Below are 17,175 nucleotides of genomic sequence, written 5' to 3' on the forward strand. Positions count from 1 at the left end.
TTTGAGACCCCTCCCTCTTCTGGAAGGGTGGGGTCCCAAACAAATGAAACCTGAATTTCTGCGCAAATCAAGAACAAACCAAGCAAACGAAACCGAATTCGGCATGTGGATGTTTTAAGGGGTAACAAATATGTCTAAAATAGTTGGATGCCCCTCCCATTTCTGGAAGGGAGGGATTCCATACAAATGAAACACAAATTTCTGCACATCTCGAGAACTAATCAACTAAATGGAACCAAATTTGGCAGGTAAATGTTTTAAGTGGTAAAAAATATGTCCATAATGTATTGACACCCCTCCTTCTTTTGGTGTTTCTGCCTGCCTATGCTCCATTCTATAACCCGATTGCCATACAAATGAAACACATATTTTTTGCACATCTCGAGAATTGGAACCGAGTAAATGGAACCAAATTTAGCTTGTGAATGTTTTTAGGGGTAACAAATATGTCCATAATGGTGCGACTCCCCTCCCTTTTCTGGAATAGAAGGGTTCCATACAAATGAAACACAAATTTCTGCACATCTCGCGAATTAATCAACTAAATGGAACCATATTTGGCAGGTGAATGTTTTTAGTGGTAACAAATATGTTCCATAATCGACCTCAAGGCGGAAATCAAGGAAATCGTTCTGCAACGTTACGTAATTTTTATGGGGGGGTAGGTTTTGACGTTACGTTTCGTTACATATGGGGGGGGGGTCAAAAAATCGGGTTTTTTGCGTTACGTAATTTATGGATGTCGCCCAAGCAACATTTTGGATTGTAAGATGGCAACTTCCGGTTTCTGAAAAACAGCCAAAAATGGCCGATATCCACCCAATATAATAATATCCGGATCTAGAATGATACATTGGAGCTAAAATCGACCACAGATACCATTTTGAATTCTTAGATGGCGACTCCCGGTTTCTGAAAAACAGCTGAAAATGACCAAATACCACCCAATATGAGTGTTTCTTTAACCAGTATGACGTTCAAAATCCAGAAATTGTCTCCAAATGCCATTATGAAATCCTAAATGGTGACTTCCGGTTTCGGAAAAACAGCGGCAAACGACCAAATACCACCCAATATGGATATTTCCGGAACCGTAATGATGCACTGGAGCCACAAATCGACTTCAGACAACATTTTGAATTGTAAGATGGCAACTTCCGGTTTCTGGAAAATAGCCTGAAACGAACGGTTCCCATTAAATATGAGTATCTCCGGAACCAAAAAGATGCACAGAAGCTAAAAATTGATCACAGACACAATCTTGAATTTTAAGATGGTGACTTCCGGTGTCTAGCATACAGCCGGAAATGACCAAGTAGCATTCATTATGAATGTTTTCGGAACCAGAATTACGCCCAGATGACAGAAATTGATTTCACAGTTAATTTTAAAGTCCAAAATGACGACTTTCGGTTTCTGAAAAACAGCCCAAAGTGACCAAATACCACCCAATATGAGTATCTCCAGAGCCAGAATGTTGCAAGAAGCTAAAAATTGACCTCAGACACCATTATGAATTGTAGGATGGCAACTTATGGTTTCTGGAAAACAGCCAAAAATGGCCGATTTCCGTCTAACATGAGTATCTCCGGATCTAGAATGATACACAGCAGCTAAAATCGACTACAGACCCCATTTTGGATTCTAAGTTGGCGGTTCCTGGGAAACAGCCGAAAATGATCGAATAACACCCAATATATGTAATTTTTCAACCAAAATGACCCTCATAGGCCAGAAATTATCTTAAATACCATTTTGAAATCCAAGATGGCGACTTCCGGTTTGTGAAAAACAGCCCAACCAAATACTATCCAATATGAGTATCTCTGGAAGGAGAATGATGCAATAAGCTAACAATTGACCTCAGGCACCATTTTGAATTGCTGAATGGCAACTTCTAGGAAACAGTCGAAAATGACCGAATAATACTCAATATGGATATTTCCGTAATCGAGATGATGCATAGAAACCAAACATTGACCCTGGACACCATTTTGAATTTAAAGACGACCACTTTTAGTTTCTGGAAAACAACCAAAATAACTAAATACCTTCCAATTAGAGGTGGGCAATCCGCTCACGAACTGATCTAAAGAGCTGGTTCTTCCAAGTGAGTGAGTGATCTATCGCTCTTTTTTAAATAGCGGTAACTTACCCCTTACTTCAAGCAAAAAGCTGAAGCTGATTTTGTTGATCAGACACCGCAAGCGAGAGCCATATGAATGTTTTACACCCCAACCGCAACGCGGCGTGCGACACTGCGATAGAACTCCTAGAAAATAGCTGCCTGCTCTCCTATGCATAACCATCCACCCGCCGCGGGAATAAATAATAAAATCTACTAGCCACAGTTCACACACAGCACACGGGCAGGCTAACGCCGGGACGCAAACGAAAAGTGGAACGAAAAGAGCGAAAGAACTGGTTCACTGATCTTTTGAATCTATGCAGACAACCCGCTCCCGAGCTGATCAGAAAATCAGTTCTTTAAAAAACGAAATCTTCTGATCGCGAGCGGATTGCCTGCGAGCTGAACAAAAGAGCCATCGGAAGAACCAGTTCTTCTGAGAGCGAAAGATTTCGCTCTTTCAAAGAACTGAATCTTTTGATCAGCCTGCGAGCGGATTGCCAGATCAGTGAATCAGTTCTTTCGTTCTTTTCGTTCCACATCCATTCGTGTGCGTACTCGGCGTTAGTCAACCCGTGTACCTGTGTATGGACTGTTGCAAGTTGTTGTTTTTTTTTCATGCTCTTGCGGCTGGCTGGGTGATGAGAAATGCAAGTCATGCATCTCAGGGCAGACGTTTGGGGGCAGCTTGTTTCTTGGAGTTCTATTGTAATTTTGCGCGCGACCTTGCGCTTGGCATATCGGGTGTAAAGCTTTCACCTGGCCCTCGCTTGCGGTGTCTGATAATTAGCTACACTGATAAAAACCAAAAATTATGTAGGACCGAAAAGAGCGAGTGAGCTGTTAAAAAGAACTAGTTCATCTTAGTGAGCGAAACCGCTCTGATCCGCTCACTATAGTGAACCATTTTTTCCACCTCTACTTCCAATATGGGTATTTCCGGTGTCAGATTGATGCTAGAAAATCTGCTGAAAATGACCGAATACCACCCAATATGAATATATTCAGAATTAAGGCGATGTACAGAAGCCAAAAGTCGAGGATGTTGTTATTTCCTTAAAACCAATCATTTCAAACGATTTGTCTTTTGACTTTGACCATATCCTATGGCCGATTCGTCGTGCATTTGCAGACTTTATACACATCGCAACGAATCAATGAATTCGGAACGTTCAAATAGTACGATACCACATTTAGATTATGTTGAGGCCACATATATCGATCAAAGCAAGTATAGTTTTAAATAGTCTTTGCATTTCTTTTCTTTCCATTGCTTTTGAGCCACACATCAAATTGTTATGAAGTTTGTTGTTTGTAAGTTTGAGAGATGACTCGTTCATATGACATTAGTTATGTTCAAATAAGTCATGTAATCTTTGAGATAAAAGACTTTCGTTGTTTTATTAACAATTTAATACATAACGGTGGCTTAATTTCGATTATAATCAAATGAAATGGGAACGTATAGGGCAGCCAAACTTTGAAACCAAGTGTTTTCACATTTCGGTACATTACAGACGAAGTTACAGTCCGATTACAGAAAAATTCAATAGGGTGTTATGAGACATCTAGACTTATTAATTGACGCTAATTTTGTGGAAATCGGGTTAGCCATCTCTGAGAAAAGTGAGTGAGTTCAAGTAGCCTTCGGAATATGTTCCTTTTCATAGCTGGATTTCACATTTTTAAACATAACAGGCAAAGTAATAGTCTGATTGCAAAACAAATCAATAGGGTCTTATGGGGCAAGTAAACCTTCCATTTGACACTGATTTCATGAAAATCGGTTCAGCCATCTCTGGGAAACATGAGTGAGATTAAACAGTCTTCAAAATACGTTTCTTTCCATAACTTTTGAACCATATGTTCAATCTTTATGAAATTCGAAAGTTAAGGGTTTTTCAGGTAGCCCGTTCATTTGAAATCAATTTTGTTCAAATCGGTTGTGTAGTTTTCGAGATAATGATGTTTAATGATTTTTACATTTTGATACATAACCTCTAAACTAAAAATTCGATTACAATGAAATTTAATAGGGTCTTATGGGACAACAAGACCTTCCATTTGCAATTAATTTTATGAAAATCGGTCCAGTCATCTCTGTGAAAAGTGAGTGAGAATAAAAATCTGCACATACACACACACACACATACAGAAAATGCTCAGCTCGTCGAGCTGAGTCGAGTGATATATGCCATTCGGCCCTTTGGAGCACTTTTTTACTTTCGGTTTTGCAAGTGATTGCTATACCTTTCTAGGAGAAAGGCAAAACGTTGGACTAAAATTTTTTTCTTTTTTTTTAAAGTAATTTGAACTTTTGCTCATTTTTCCATGCTTGGACAATCATTGTTGTTCATCTTACCTTAAAAAAAAATACAACAACTAAAAGAATGAACTTTTTGAGGTTAATAATTTATAATTTCTCTTGAGGTTCTTAAAAAATATTTTTTCTTCACGGTGTATATATATATATATATTTTTTTGAAAACAAAATGATCTATAAATTTGCCGATAGAAACATCTGTACAAAGTTCCAGCCAGGTTATAAATGGTCGGTAAAAATGGTTGCTTTATTATTTACGGAATTGCAAAACCGTACAATGCGCTTGCGCAATGCTTCTTGTTTCGACGCCGTTTTAAACAGAACTGACCATGCATAAACAAAACAAAAAAATACTAGTATAAAGTGGAGAGAAAGAGAGAGTTTACATATACATACTCTCATTTCTCTTTGAACATGTTTATTGTTGAGTGAGAGAACCTCAAAAACGTTTCAAAATTTCAGCTGTCACCCGTTGCGATGTAACGAAAAAGAAGGAACCTTTAATATTAGATATTTATACACTTCTACTGAGCGTAGAATACTCACAAACAAAAATAACTAAGCCATTCTAAATATGATTAGTCTACAAAAAAAAATATTTTTTCCAACACTAGCAACGAGAAGAAAATTTTAGTTTAGAAACACGCCTAAAAACTCCGTACGGAGGATGTCCTGCACGTCCTATCTAAACTATTCCAGCATTCGTTTGCAGAGCGTTAACATTTACCGCTCAGTAACGAGCTTTACCACGTATCTACTTTAATGTTCTTTAATGAAGTCACTAACCAGCATCGCTGCGCTGTGCTCTGGAGTTTGTATCCAACAGTTTACCCTGCACTTGTTTGACTAGAATGATACGCTCGTAGTACGTAGGCAAACAATTTAAGAACTTTTCCGTTGTCATCATGTATGCACACGCATAGCAGATGTGGAGACAGTCAAGCGAGATGCCACGCGAAGCAAAGTGATTGTTCTTGAACCTGTCATTGCTGTATGTGTGTGCCGTAAATTGCTCACTGTTTGCATTGCAATTTTCTCTTGTACATGTTGGAAATGATGATGACATGCTCTGCTGTTATTGTTGGACACTGTGTGCAAAAGTTACATAATCAAAGCTGTGCTCCAAATGTGCGGAGAGTTTGAATCATTTATTAATTGAGGGATTATTTCTCATGGTGTTTCCTTTTAAGTGTACAGATTCGCTGAACCAGCATCAGGACGTTGTCTACAGTTACAAACAATACCAGCTCATTAAGCGTTGGGACTGTTAGTCGGCTGGTCGCTGTTTGCCACCCAGGCATCAAGCCATCACCAGAAGTAGGATGCTGGACTGGAAGTAAGACGGACGAGATGATGACGATGATCACCACTGCACTGCCCCGCTGCTGCTAAAGTAAACGCTTGGTGTATTTCTGTCTTATCCATTTCACGCCTAATTGAGTACGTGGACTTTGATGTCCTTCCTGTCATCGCCGTCGTGGTTTGTGAGCGTGCTTGCAGCAAACCCCACACTACCCCATCACCACCGCTACAGTCCTCGCGTGTAAACAAACCACATCGGTCACTTTTAGCACTGCTATCATCTGTCGGTTTTAAACATGTCAAGTAAGCAGATTACAATTTTGCGGAAATCAGTGATGTGATTAAGAACATACACGTCTAAGCTTATGCTGGCAATCAGCGGAAATTTATACAACTTTACGCTCCGACTGCGAGAGAAGACGCTTTCTTTGTTACCAGTAACTCGGATTATTTTGCGTTCCATTTGTTATTGCAGCGCTACAGCTACAGGTATAGACGATAAGTTTTATCATGAACGCCCTATCAAGGAAAGCTACCATCACATGCTGAAGGATGAAGAGCGTTTTTCACCATCGTAAGACAGAGATAGATTTGTGTCTTTAGTGCTGTATCCTACTTGTAGCGGTACGATACAATCAGTTAATAAATGGCTCAAATCTTCGCAATATCGTATAGCATTGCCACTCAAGCAGAGATTTCGTGGTATGATGATGGTGGTGTGCAGGCCATCCCTACCCTTATCACCGTTCGCTTTGACGAGGGGGAAAACCTTTTGCAAATCTTTTGAAAAAATATTCTTTAGGTCAGGTAAAGCTGTCGACATTGCCCAGAAGCTGTTTTCGATTGGCCATTATTGAGCTGACGGTTTTATGTACTATATCACACATCAGTGCTGCATAAATATTGGCTGGAAATGGTTTCGAACCGTACGGTTTGCATAGCGAAACCCAATCGTGATTAGGTTTTTTTATCCTTCAAAAGGTCAATTTATTCTCGTTTTCCGTAGAAAAAGTGTAGCAGCTGCCGGTGTGCCAATTAAATGACCCAATAAACTCTGGAAAAATGGCTTTTTGCTAGCCTCAAAGGGCTTACCCAAATTATCAAATTTGTCATTCCGGTTCATGCTTTTGTTCATTGACACGCTGAATTCATTTCAATCATTGTTGCTGTTGTATGTTTCGTAAATCAAATTACTGTTTTGATTTTAGATTTTTTCATATTTCGGCATGCAGTCTTCTAAGTTTCGGATATAAAACAGAAGTTTGTGTAATATTCAACGTTTCGGTTAAAAGTCTCTAGCCTTCTCCCGGGAATGATAAATATCTTCTACTCATCATTAAGTGCATTATTTCTACATGATCATGCTGTGAAGTTTAATGATACTAAAGGTAATATACTTCCTGATTTTTCTTATCTAAAATGTTGTCATTTTAGTAAATATTTAGTTAAGAAGAGTAACCAAATTGGTAGTATTAAAAGATATTTACATTTACTACAAAGAGTTCAGATTGTTGCCTGAAAAAATTTATGTACACAAGCCTTGAAAGTAATTACCAAAATATTCAATAAATCTCGATCCAATCCGACTGCGTTAAATACCGATCAATCTCAATAAATCGAGTCTATTCACTGAGCACACATCTGTAATGCTACACCAAATCAGCAGCGCGCAGTTGCCCTACATCTCAGCACGTGTCATGTTTCTCAACACTTTCTCGACGACGGATGAGACTGTGGCGGCAGTGGAAGCAAGGATTCGGCATAATTTAAACATCTTTACCGCCGATCGTCCGTCCCATGCATCGTTTATACAGACGAGAACGACAATGACGACGGTACGGTTTGTTTACAGCGCGATCAGCCAACATGTGGCCGAATGAAGGAGAGAACGGAAAAACCGCGAACAATAATAATTGACAGCGAATGTTTTGATGTAGAGGCATGGGTTGGTTGGCACGGGGAAACCGGCTGGGTGCGGAGCGGACAAAACAAAATGCTCAAAAGAAAGAATGATGAATAGATTAATGAATGATGCTTCTGTGTAAGAATGACAACAATGCCAGTAATGACAACTGTCGGTTAGCAGCGACATCGCACCATACAGAATGGAAAGCTCAAGAGCGTCTTCAATGGGATGTTATTAAAAACGAAAACAGGAAACAAATGCTCCGATATCAAAGACAATGCTGTGGAAGCCTTTTTCAATGTACACATTGTAGGCCACAACTTTTTATTGTTTACAATGGGAAAAGGTAACAACAGTACATGGAATATGCTTTGCTCTTATCGAAGCTACACATGACCGATAACTATCGGTTAGATTAAGGTAAGATGTATTTTCCCTCTATGGAGACAATATGTTAAAGACCCTGAAATCGTTTAAAGCTGACAACTGTTTTAAATAATGATACAGAAAAAATATAGTTCATACTCGTTTCGGGTCGTTTGAGTAAAACAAAAGCAAAATAAAGGCTTCGACACTATACAAAGCACCTCTTCGGAACACGTTAAAGTTTATGACGATTTTCAGTTTTTTTATTTGTTTTTTTTTTTTACATGTTTAGAGTTCAAAATAAATATTTTTACACTTGAACTCGTGCATGTAAAAACTAAAAAGCAGAACATTTTGATAAAACTACTATACACAGAAACTTTTTGGCAGGAACAATATCTTGAGCGATTCCGTACTAAACTATTATCAGATCACCATCGCGTAGCTCATAACAATGCACGTGACTCCTGGAAGGACGACAACCGGGCATCGAAAGGCGGCGGCAATGGACACGTTCGTCCGCAGCACCACGTCCCGTTACGAATCGCCCGAGCACATTGAGCCGATTAATTAAAAAGTTTCTATCCGCAGCGCCTTTTCGCCATGCGATGACTTGTTCTGGCGACGCTGTTCTTCTATCGCTGTATTTATTTTCCCCATTAATTGCAAAAGTTATCAACCTATGTCATGTATACGATGGTGCCTACAGGGCGGAAGCGAGCTGAGGAATGCTCTTTGGCTGGAAAACTTCTGACTTTTCTTGTGGTGTGCTGCTGACGGATGTGTTTTGCAGACTTCTGCGAAACTTGGACCCGAAATTGCCCTTTTGTGGGTGAATAACCAACCAGTGCCGTATTTTTGTTATGGGATTTATTAGCAGGTTGAGTTCTACATAGAGTAATTGCAAATAATGGTACTCCACGTACTTTTTAATGCCAATCGTTTTTCTGCAACTGAAATCACTAATTCGTTCAAACCATAGACTCTGGTGAAGCTGCTATTTACTTTTCAATTTATGCCAAATTAAACCAAATCTCGATTAACAACAAAATATAACAGTGCTACATCCGCACAGCTCCTTTAATACGCAGTGCGCATTTATACTTCATAGAGTATTATATGCTAATTGACTTTTCAGTTCCATACAAACTTCACTAATTAGTCATACTTTATTTTTTGTTTGCACTTTTCAGTCACCTGTCCCCGGTCACAGTTTACCTGCGGCGATGGAAAATGCATACCACTGCACTGGAAATGTGATACCTACCCGGACTGCGTGGATGGTTCGGACGAAATCGACTGCAGTAAGTAGCAGACAGATGTCAGATTTTATATTCATGAGTAGATTCTAGCTGACAGTAGCTGGCTGCAATCGCGGAAGGCGAAAATCCGTGTGTAAATAGTTTCGCGATTCAACCCTTTCGTCACTGATGTCTAAAACTACGTTGTTCGCAAAACAATTTGGCCTTTTCTGGCCTTAAGGAGCACTTTGCAGCGATTCTAGACTCAACTTGAGATGGTTCGCTATTTTGACTTTTTTTACCTTTTTTGGCACGTTTTGGGCGATTCTCAGCTCAATTTGGGATCATTTTGTTTTCCCTTTTTTTCTGGCTTTCGCTGATCTTCAGAAGCACTTTTCGACGATTCTAACTCAATTTAAGATTATTATTTTTTTTTTTTTGCTTCTTCTAGCCTTAGGAAATATTTTCAAACGATTCTGGGCTCACTTTGGGATCATTTTTAATTTTGGCTTATCTGAACCTTAGAAACACTTTTTAGCGATTCTTAATTATTTTCTTTTCTGGATTTTAGCAGCACGTTTCAGCGGTTTTGGGCTCAGATTGTTTTCTATTTTGGTTTTTCTGGCCTTCAGAAGCATCTTCTGGTGACTCTGGGACTGCGATTCAGTTTAGGATTGGCTCATTGAGCTCATTTTCTTTTCTTGGCCTCTTCTGCATTTAGAACACTTTTTTCGGCTCTGGTAACTATTTTATCTTGACTTTTTCTGACTTTTAAAAGCATATAGAGCTGTAGTAGCGATTTTGGGCTCAATTTGGAATCATTTTCTATTTGGGGTTTTAGAAGGCACTTTTCAACGATTTTGAGCTAAATTTCCTTTTTATTTTCTATTTTGGCCTTTTCTGCCCTTAAAAAGCTTTTTTAGCGATTCTGAGCTCAATTTGGGATCATTTTCTATTTCATCTAAATATATAAATTAGGGAGAGAGACTGAAATGTGCGAACCTCCATAACTTGGCAATAGATTCTCCGATTTGTATGCAATTTGCTTTGTTTTGTTCGTCTTTATGCAAGGATTTTTTGTACGGAGAGAAAAACTGGAAAATATTAAAGAAAAAACTTTGAGGAGAAAAATAGTGTTTCTACAGAGAGCAACCGTAACAAGAGATAGTCATACATAGCGCATTCTTAGAAGGCATTGACAAATTTTCAGTTGTTTGTTTGCTAGTTGACAACTACTGCTAATAATTCAATAAAACCTGAATCATAGTGTATTGTACGGTAAAAAATTATATTTAGGTGAGAGAGGCAAAGGGAGAACAAGACTGGTTGTGAAGCAGCTCAAAAATAATTCAATACAAGGAACAATACTTAAAGGAAAATTCAACGGCGAGGAAGTGCTGATACCGAAAATTCCCCTAATTTCCACAGATTGTTCATTAGAGTTCACACGTATACACATTCCTGTACGCCTTGCATTCGATATGACCATCAATAAACCACAAGAGCAATCTTTGGAAGTGTGCGGAATACCCATGTTTTTCGCATGGTGAATAGAGTGCCAATGAAAATCGATTTTTCGAATATCGTTTAGCGGTAGGGCTCAAAAGTTTCGTCTTCTAGAAAAAAGTCCCCATGAAAAATTTCAGCTCGATCACATCGGGAACACGTGCCTCAAAGGGCGGTCAAAGTTTCACGAAAAATATCGATGAAAAAGAAGTACAGATAGTAATACATGAAATTATCAATATCGAAATATTTTTTTTGATGCCTCATGTCTTAAAAATGTATAAAACGTCGAGATTTGGTGGTAACTCGAAAAAAAAATTTCTAGAAAACCAACTTTCTGGGTCTTAGAAAATTTTCGAGCTTGGGGCCATGCCATTGCAAATTTTTCTCGAGTTAACACCAGAACTCGACGTTTCATGCATTTCGAACACATTTGGCATAAAAATAAACCGATATCGACAATTTCATAAACTACTACTTGTGCATTATTTCCATCGGTCGAAAAGTTGAAACTTCGACAGCTTTGAGGCACGTGTTCTCGATGTCCGATTTATTCGAGAGGACGAATCTTTTGAGCCCTACCGCTAAACGAAATCCGAAGGTTGATTTTTCATATAAATTTATAAATATGCCCCAATATTGGCCCAAAGCTTGAAAATTTTCTAAGAACCAGAAAGTTGGTTTTTGAGAAGAAAATTTTTTTCGAGGTAAGGGGCCATCATCATTCCACGTGGACAGATTTTTGACGATTTTGACCCCCCCCCCCTCCTCCTTCGTGGACAACTGCCCATTTCAATTTTAAAAAAATTTGTATGAACCGTGGACATTCCACAACCATCCCCTCACAGCTGTCCACGTGGAATGTGGATGGCCCCTAACACCAAATCTCGACGTTCCATACATTTCTAAGACATATGGCACCAAAAAACTAATTTCGATGTCGACAATTTCATGTGTTTCATGTTCATTGTATGTAGCATGCTTGTGCACAAGCTAATTTACGTACCAGACAACATGACAAAAAAGACAGTCTTTCACAGAGCATTGAATTGACTTTCAGTGAGGAAAAAAACGCCACCACTTTGCTTTAGATATGAATTTTGCAAATACGCGATGCTCTGCTAACACGTACTGCTACTATTGGATCGTGTATATATTAAACTAAAAACTACTTTTTGGTGGAACGAAGTTTGCCGGGTCAGCTAGTATTTTATAAAACGAGCGTATTGATGAAATATTATCCACCCAAATGAAAATCTGTTCAACCGACATTGGTAGAACTAGCAATATTCGTCTTCAAAAGTTTAGAAATGTGATTATTCTTTTGGTTAGAGAAAACAAAGTTTGCACATGCTTCGAAAAACGGTTATTAAAAATATTGTGAGAAATTTCCCATTTTCACTAGCAGTAGTAGCGTAGCAAGCATTTCCTTCCGGGGGGCTTTGATCAGAGAAGGTGAATTTTGAGAATATTCAAGAGAGAGGCAGGTTGAGAGGGAAACATCGTAAATTGATGAATGTCATGCAACAAAATGTAAAATCAATCGCAACGGACCTGATCTCAGGGGTCGTTATTTTCTCGTTAGGCTTCTGAATACTTCTCTTCGTTGCAATACACAGTAAACACGTGCTGCATGTGCATTCAACTCAGAGTTTTGCTTTTTTTTTATACAGCTCTTAAGGAAAAATTTCAAAGATAGCCATTTTCACAACCACGAACTTTTACAAACGCAATGCAAGAAATAGCACTGTGAGTGAGCACTGATTGCAGCTGCTCAGTTCTTGACGGAGTAAAAATTTAAAATCCAATTTTGGTTTCAAACGAATCCTTGTTGTAGAATTTTCTTTGCTTTTCCTAAATAATGCAGCTGACGTAACTTGGCTACTAGTATAAACATTAATGTTCGCATCTACGCGAACTTTTATATGTAATTTTAAAAACGCTCGTGATAATCAAAGCATAAATATTTCTTTCTTTCTTGTTCGCCTGCAAAAATTAAACAATTACAAGCAACGCCGTCAACGCGAATATTAAAAAATGATTACACTGCCTCATGGTTAGCACAGTAGCTGGCAGAGCAAAAAAAGGTACTACACACTTGTGAGCAGAGCAAATCCTCCCGATCGGCACAAATTGTTACTCTGATCGGTTCTTTCTACCACCGTTCAAAAAGAGCATATACATACATAATAGCGAACCAAGGATTAATGTAGCGAAACAGCACAGTACACACCAAATTCCCAAACTCAGATTCAGCAATCTATACTGAAATTCAACAATAAAAACCATTTACTGAAATTTCAGCGATTTAAATGTGTACTGAAAGTTCAGCAATTTGTTTTGCTTTACCGACATTCAGCAATCTTTCCTTTGATTACTGAACATACAGCAATGTACTGTCAAAATGAAAAAAATGATGCTTGTTGTCAATATTTTTAGTCCGCGCGCGTAAAAAAGGCTTGTTCGCGCGTGATAAAGGCGTAAAAAGGCTTGAACGCCGACCGTTGAGACGTGCAGGAAGTGTTTGGTGAGTGGAAATATTAATTAATCTTGTGTTTTTTTAGTTCAGTGGAGGAAGTTGGCGAAAGGACATCGGATGAACGGATCAGACTTGGGCGACACATTACTCGAGGATCAATTTCATCTTAGTGACATGGTGAAAGGCTAATAAATAATAAGCAAATAATCGACTTTCAACGTGTTTTAAAATATACACGAAGAATTCCCACTAAACTGATATTTCAGTAATTTAACGGACGTTCGCTGGAAATTCGGTAATAGTCCGTCAATGAATGACATTTCTCATTGCTGAAAATTCAGCAAAGTACCGTCAAAAAGAATGACATTTCACATTGCTCAAACATTCAGTGATATTTCATGATTGCGAAATTTTCATCAGGTAACTTGATTGCTCAGGCATATTATTTCATCAGGGGAGAGTCGGTGTATTCGAAAGCCTGATTACAAGTTATTTGCTGTGTGGACTCATCACTACTACCAGAGATTAGATCTATTGTGATATTGCCCAGGTGTTTTCTGTACTCTGCACTTCATATTATTGGCAGTATCACTATTGAAGTAAGTGATACGCTTATCATTCATATCCGTGCTTGTGTGTAAGTTGTACCTTTCCGTTTCAAGCTTACTGCTCTACTATAGCGAGCCTCTGTCCATCCTAACAATATCGCCTTATTACAATTCCCTGGAGAGAACTTTCATATGTTACTCACACCAGTTTTATTATAATAGGGACTCATTTTTGTTAGAAGGAGAGTCAACAGAGGTACTGTAGAATTCAGATTGAAGGAAGGGTACGTGATGGGAAGCCTGAGAATGAACCCATGCTAAAGTCCTTTGACAATCAAATGGCCTGATTCTACTAAGATTCGAACCCACGACCACCTGCTTATCAAAGCGGACTCTGTAACCATGCGGCTACGGAGCTCCCTGATTACAAGTTTTTGGCAAAGGTCTGAAAGATTAACTGTAAAGACTGTAAAGGTTTATCTTTTTTGGTTAATGAAAAAAAGTTAAAGATATCAAAAATTGTTTATTTTTAATTTCGTTTTCTCGAAAAATGTCCTAATTTCATTCAACTCGAACTTCGGTGCTTCAAAACGGTCAAACCATTACTTTTTGACTGATGAAAAAATGCACAGATGGTGCATTAAAAATGTTTACACTAGTCCATGCGGGTGGGCGGTTTATATTTTTTTTGGTTTTAGAGTCATTGTCAGCTATATTTTAGATAAATTTGGAATCATTTTATTTGTGACCTCCTCGTTTTTTTTTTTAAGTTCTTCAGATATACTGAGAACTTCTCAAGAAATCGGGTGAAAAAGGATATACAAGGAGTCTTTTTTTACGCGGGGGATATCCGCGTAAGAAAACTTCTTTTGCTAAAGGTTTCCAATAATTTCTGCTACAACAACAAAAAACAAATAACAGTGCTATTTCCACCTGCGAATCGAGCTGAATATCAAGGAAAAATATATAACGGCTAGGCCAAATTAGTGAATATTCAGTATTTAAATTAGATTACTTCATCGGACACTCTAAATAGGCGATTTGAACACGAAAACCCCAAAAACGACTTTTCTGAAAAATCGAGGTAAATTCCGGAATGCACGTCAAAAACTGCGTAAATTACGAAATTCGCGTATAAAGCGCTTATTTCGAAATTTAAATAAAAAAAACGTGAAAAAAAGACCTTAGTGTATTTTTTTCTCTCGTTAGCTGAGGCCCTTTTAGGTTTTTTTAGGATAATTTGAAATCATTTACCACAATCCTTCTTGTAACTCTTCAATGCTGAATTTTGAATTAGTTAGTTTCAAACCACTTTTGGTTAAATCTGGAATAAACTTTTAGTTTGCGCTTTTAGGCTGAGTTGAAAAAATTCGTTTGGTTTATTCCTCTCGTTACAATATCTTATTTAAGTTGCCCCAAATTCATGATCATTTTCCTTTTTTTGTTTGGATTTCAGGAGCTTTCTCAAATACTTTTAGTCAATTCGTAAACCCTAGTTTGTTTCATCGGTTTTTTAAATAATTTTTTAACCATATTAGGACGAATTTTCATTTACTTCTGTTTCTCTTTTACGTGAGAAGCATTTGTCAACTCTTTTTGTCTAAGTTTTTGATTCCTTCAATATTTATAGCACGTTTAGCCTTGGGGCTAGTAGCGGTCTCGATCAACTAGGAGAGAATTCGTTATCGATATTGTTTTTGGCACATTTTGCATGTGTAGGATAAGTACAACGATACACCGTGCCCCAGTGCTGAGTCGAGAAAATTTCCAGATCGGAAAGATCGGGAATCGAGAACCTGATATCACAACCGTGTAGGAGAGCTAGCCGACCGACATCGCTAACCACAGAGCCACGGGGATTCCTTCAAGCCTTTCGCAGTATTTTCAGATGTTTCAAACACATCTATGAGAGTTTTTATGCATTCTAAATTAAGAGTTTCTTTGCTTCTTTTAAAGTTTAGTTTTCAATTTGTAACTAATTTCTGTTGCGACCTTTTCGCTGTTTCTTTTTTATTTTCGTAAGCTTTTAAAGTGCTTCCAGTTATTCCAGAATGCATTTATTATTATTTTGCTCCTGGATTTTCTAGTTTTTAGGAGCACTTCTTTTTTATTTATTTATTTACTGGTCTTCGATAAAATCGTACAGACAGTTCTTAATATTATCTTATTCTAGATGTAAAAGTAGTTATAAAATTCAGACACAACATTAAATACACGACAACATAGTTCAATTGGCTTGTTCTGGCCAAATAAAGTGCGATGCATGGGAAGTCTCAAAAAATCCCATCGTCTAGTGATTCTAGATGGTACATTGAAATGAACTCGTTCAAGTAGCTCTGGGCTTAATATTGTTTCCCAAAAGATCAAAAATAAATAAACGTTGCAGCAAACTTCTTCTATTCGCCAGAGTGGGCAGCTACATGAGGGCACACCGGTGTTCATAGGGCGGTAAACGTAATGGATCATCCCAAGGCAACATTCTCAGTGCTTATCGTACAAACTGGCGCTAGATTCGTTCAATCCTGTTGATCTGAACAGCGTGGTAAGGTGACCAAACAAGTACTCGAGTATATTGCGTTCTAGGGCACAGTAGAGGGACTTCAGACAATAAACATCAAACTGCTGCGTTTGCTGCGTGAAACCTAATACAGCTTTAGCAGTAGTAACTACAACATGCTGAGCAAAACACAGTTTGCTGTCCAAAGGGATACCCAAGTCTTTCACGGTACTCACTCGAGTAACAAGATCGTTTGCAGAAAGAATGAATAGCAGTGGGCCCAAGTGGCTTCCTTGGGGCAGATTTGATCGAATTTCAAATGGTAGTGAATTAGTACCATGCAACAAAACAAAAGCATTGCGATTGGTTAGATACGACAAATGCAGAATTAACGTTGGTTTTTTTTACGCGGATTCCGGAATTTACGCGGTTTTTTACGCGGCACGTATCCCCCGCGTAAAAAGCGACTTTAGTGTAGTTTGCAGAAAACTTTCTTCAGCACTCGAATAGCTCCTGAATGGCTGCAATTTCGAATGATTTTAAACGTTTAAACGGTATTTCATGTATCCGTAAAACAGCTAGGTAATCAAAGTTTTCGTTCTAGTCATTGAAATTGTCGATATTGATCAAAATTCGAAAGTTTTTTTCCATTTTGGTAATATGGCGCCAATACAACGGCTGAATACTCGAGCGTTGACCGTACTAAAGCGCAATATAGAGCCTTCAATCTGTATGTATCCTGGAAATATTTGCCTGAATGAATCCTAACTGAGAAGATGCTTTCGAAACCACGTATGACACTTGTATTTTGAACGTTAGTGGAGACTCGAGAAGTACTTCAAGGTCTTTCACGGTGATCTCGCGTTTTAGGCAGACGTT

General features: G+C 38.3%; 1 protein-coding gene across 1 annotated transcript in view; it reads left to right on the plus strand.

The window, feature by feature from the left end:
- Positions 1-7,800: 7,800 nt before the first annotated feature.
- The window catches only part of LOC129720604 (prolow-density lipoprotein receptor-related protein 1), a 38,267-nt gene continuing 28,892 nt past the window's right edge, over positions 7,801-17,175 (plus strand). The window contains exons 1-2 of the mRNA XM_055672092.1: positions 7,801-7,831; positions 9,219-9,329. Of these exons, the coding sequence (XP_055528067.1) occupies positions 7,801-7,831; positions 9,219-9,329 (142 nt within the window). The remainder of the gene's footprint in view (positions 7,832-9,218; positions 9,330-17,175) is intronic.

Source organism: Wyeomyia smithii, chromosome 2 (genome assembly GCF_029784165.1).
Source record: "Wyeomyia smithii strain HCP4-BCI-WySm-NY-G18 chromosome 2, ASM2978416v1, whole genome shotgun sequence".
NCBI classification, from domain to species: Eukaryota; Metazoa; Arthropoda; class Insecta; order Diptera; family Culicidae; genus Wyeomyia; species Wyeomyia smithii.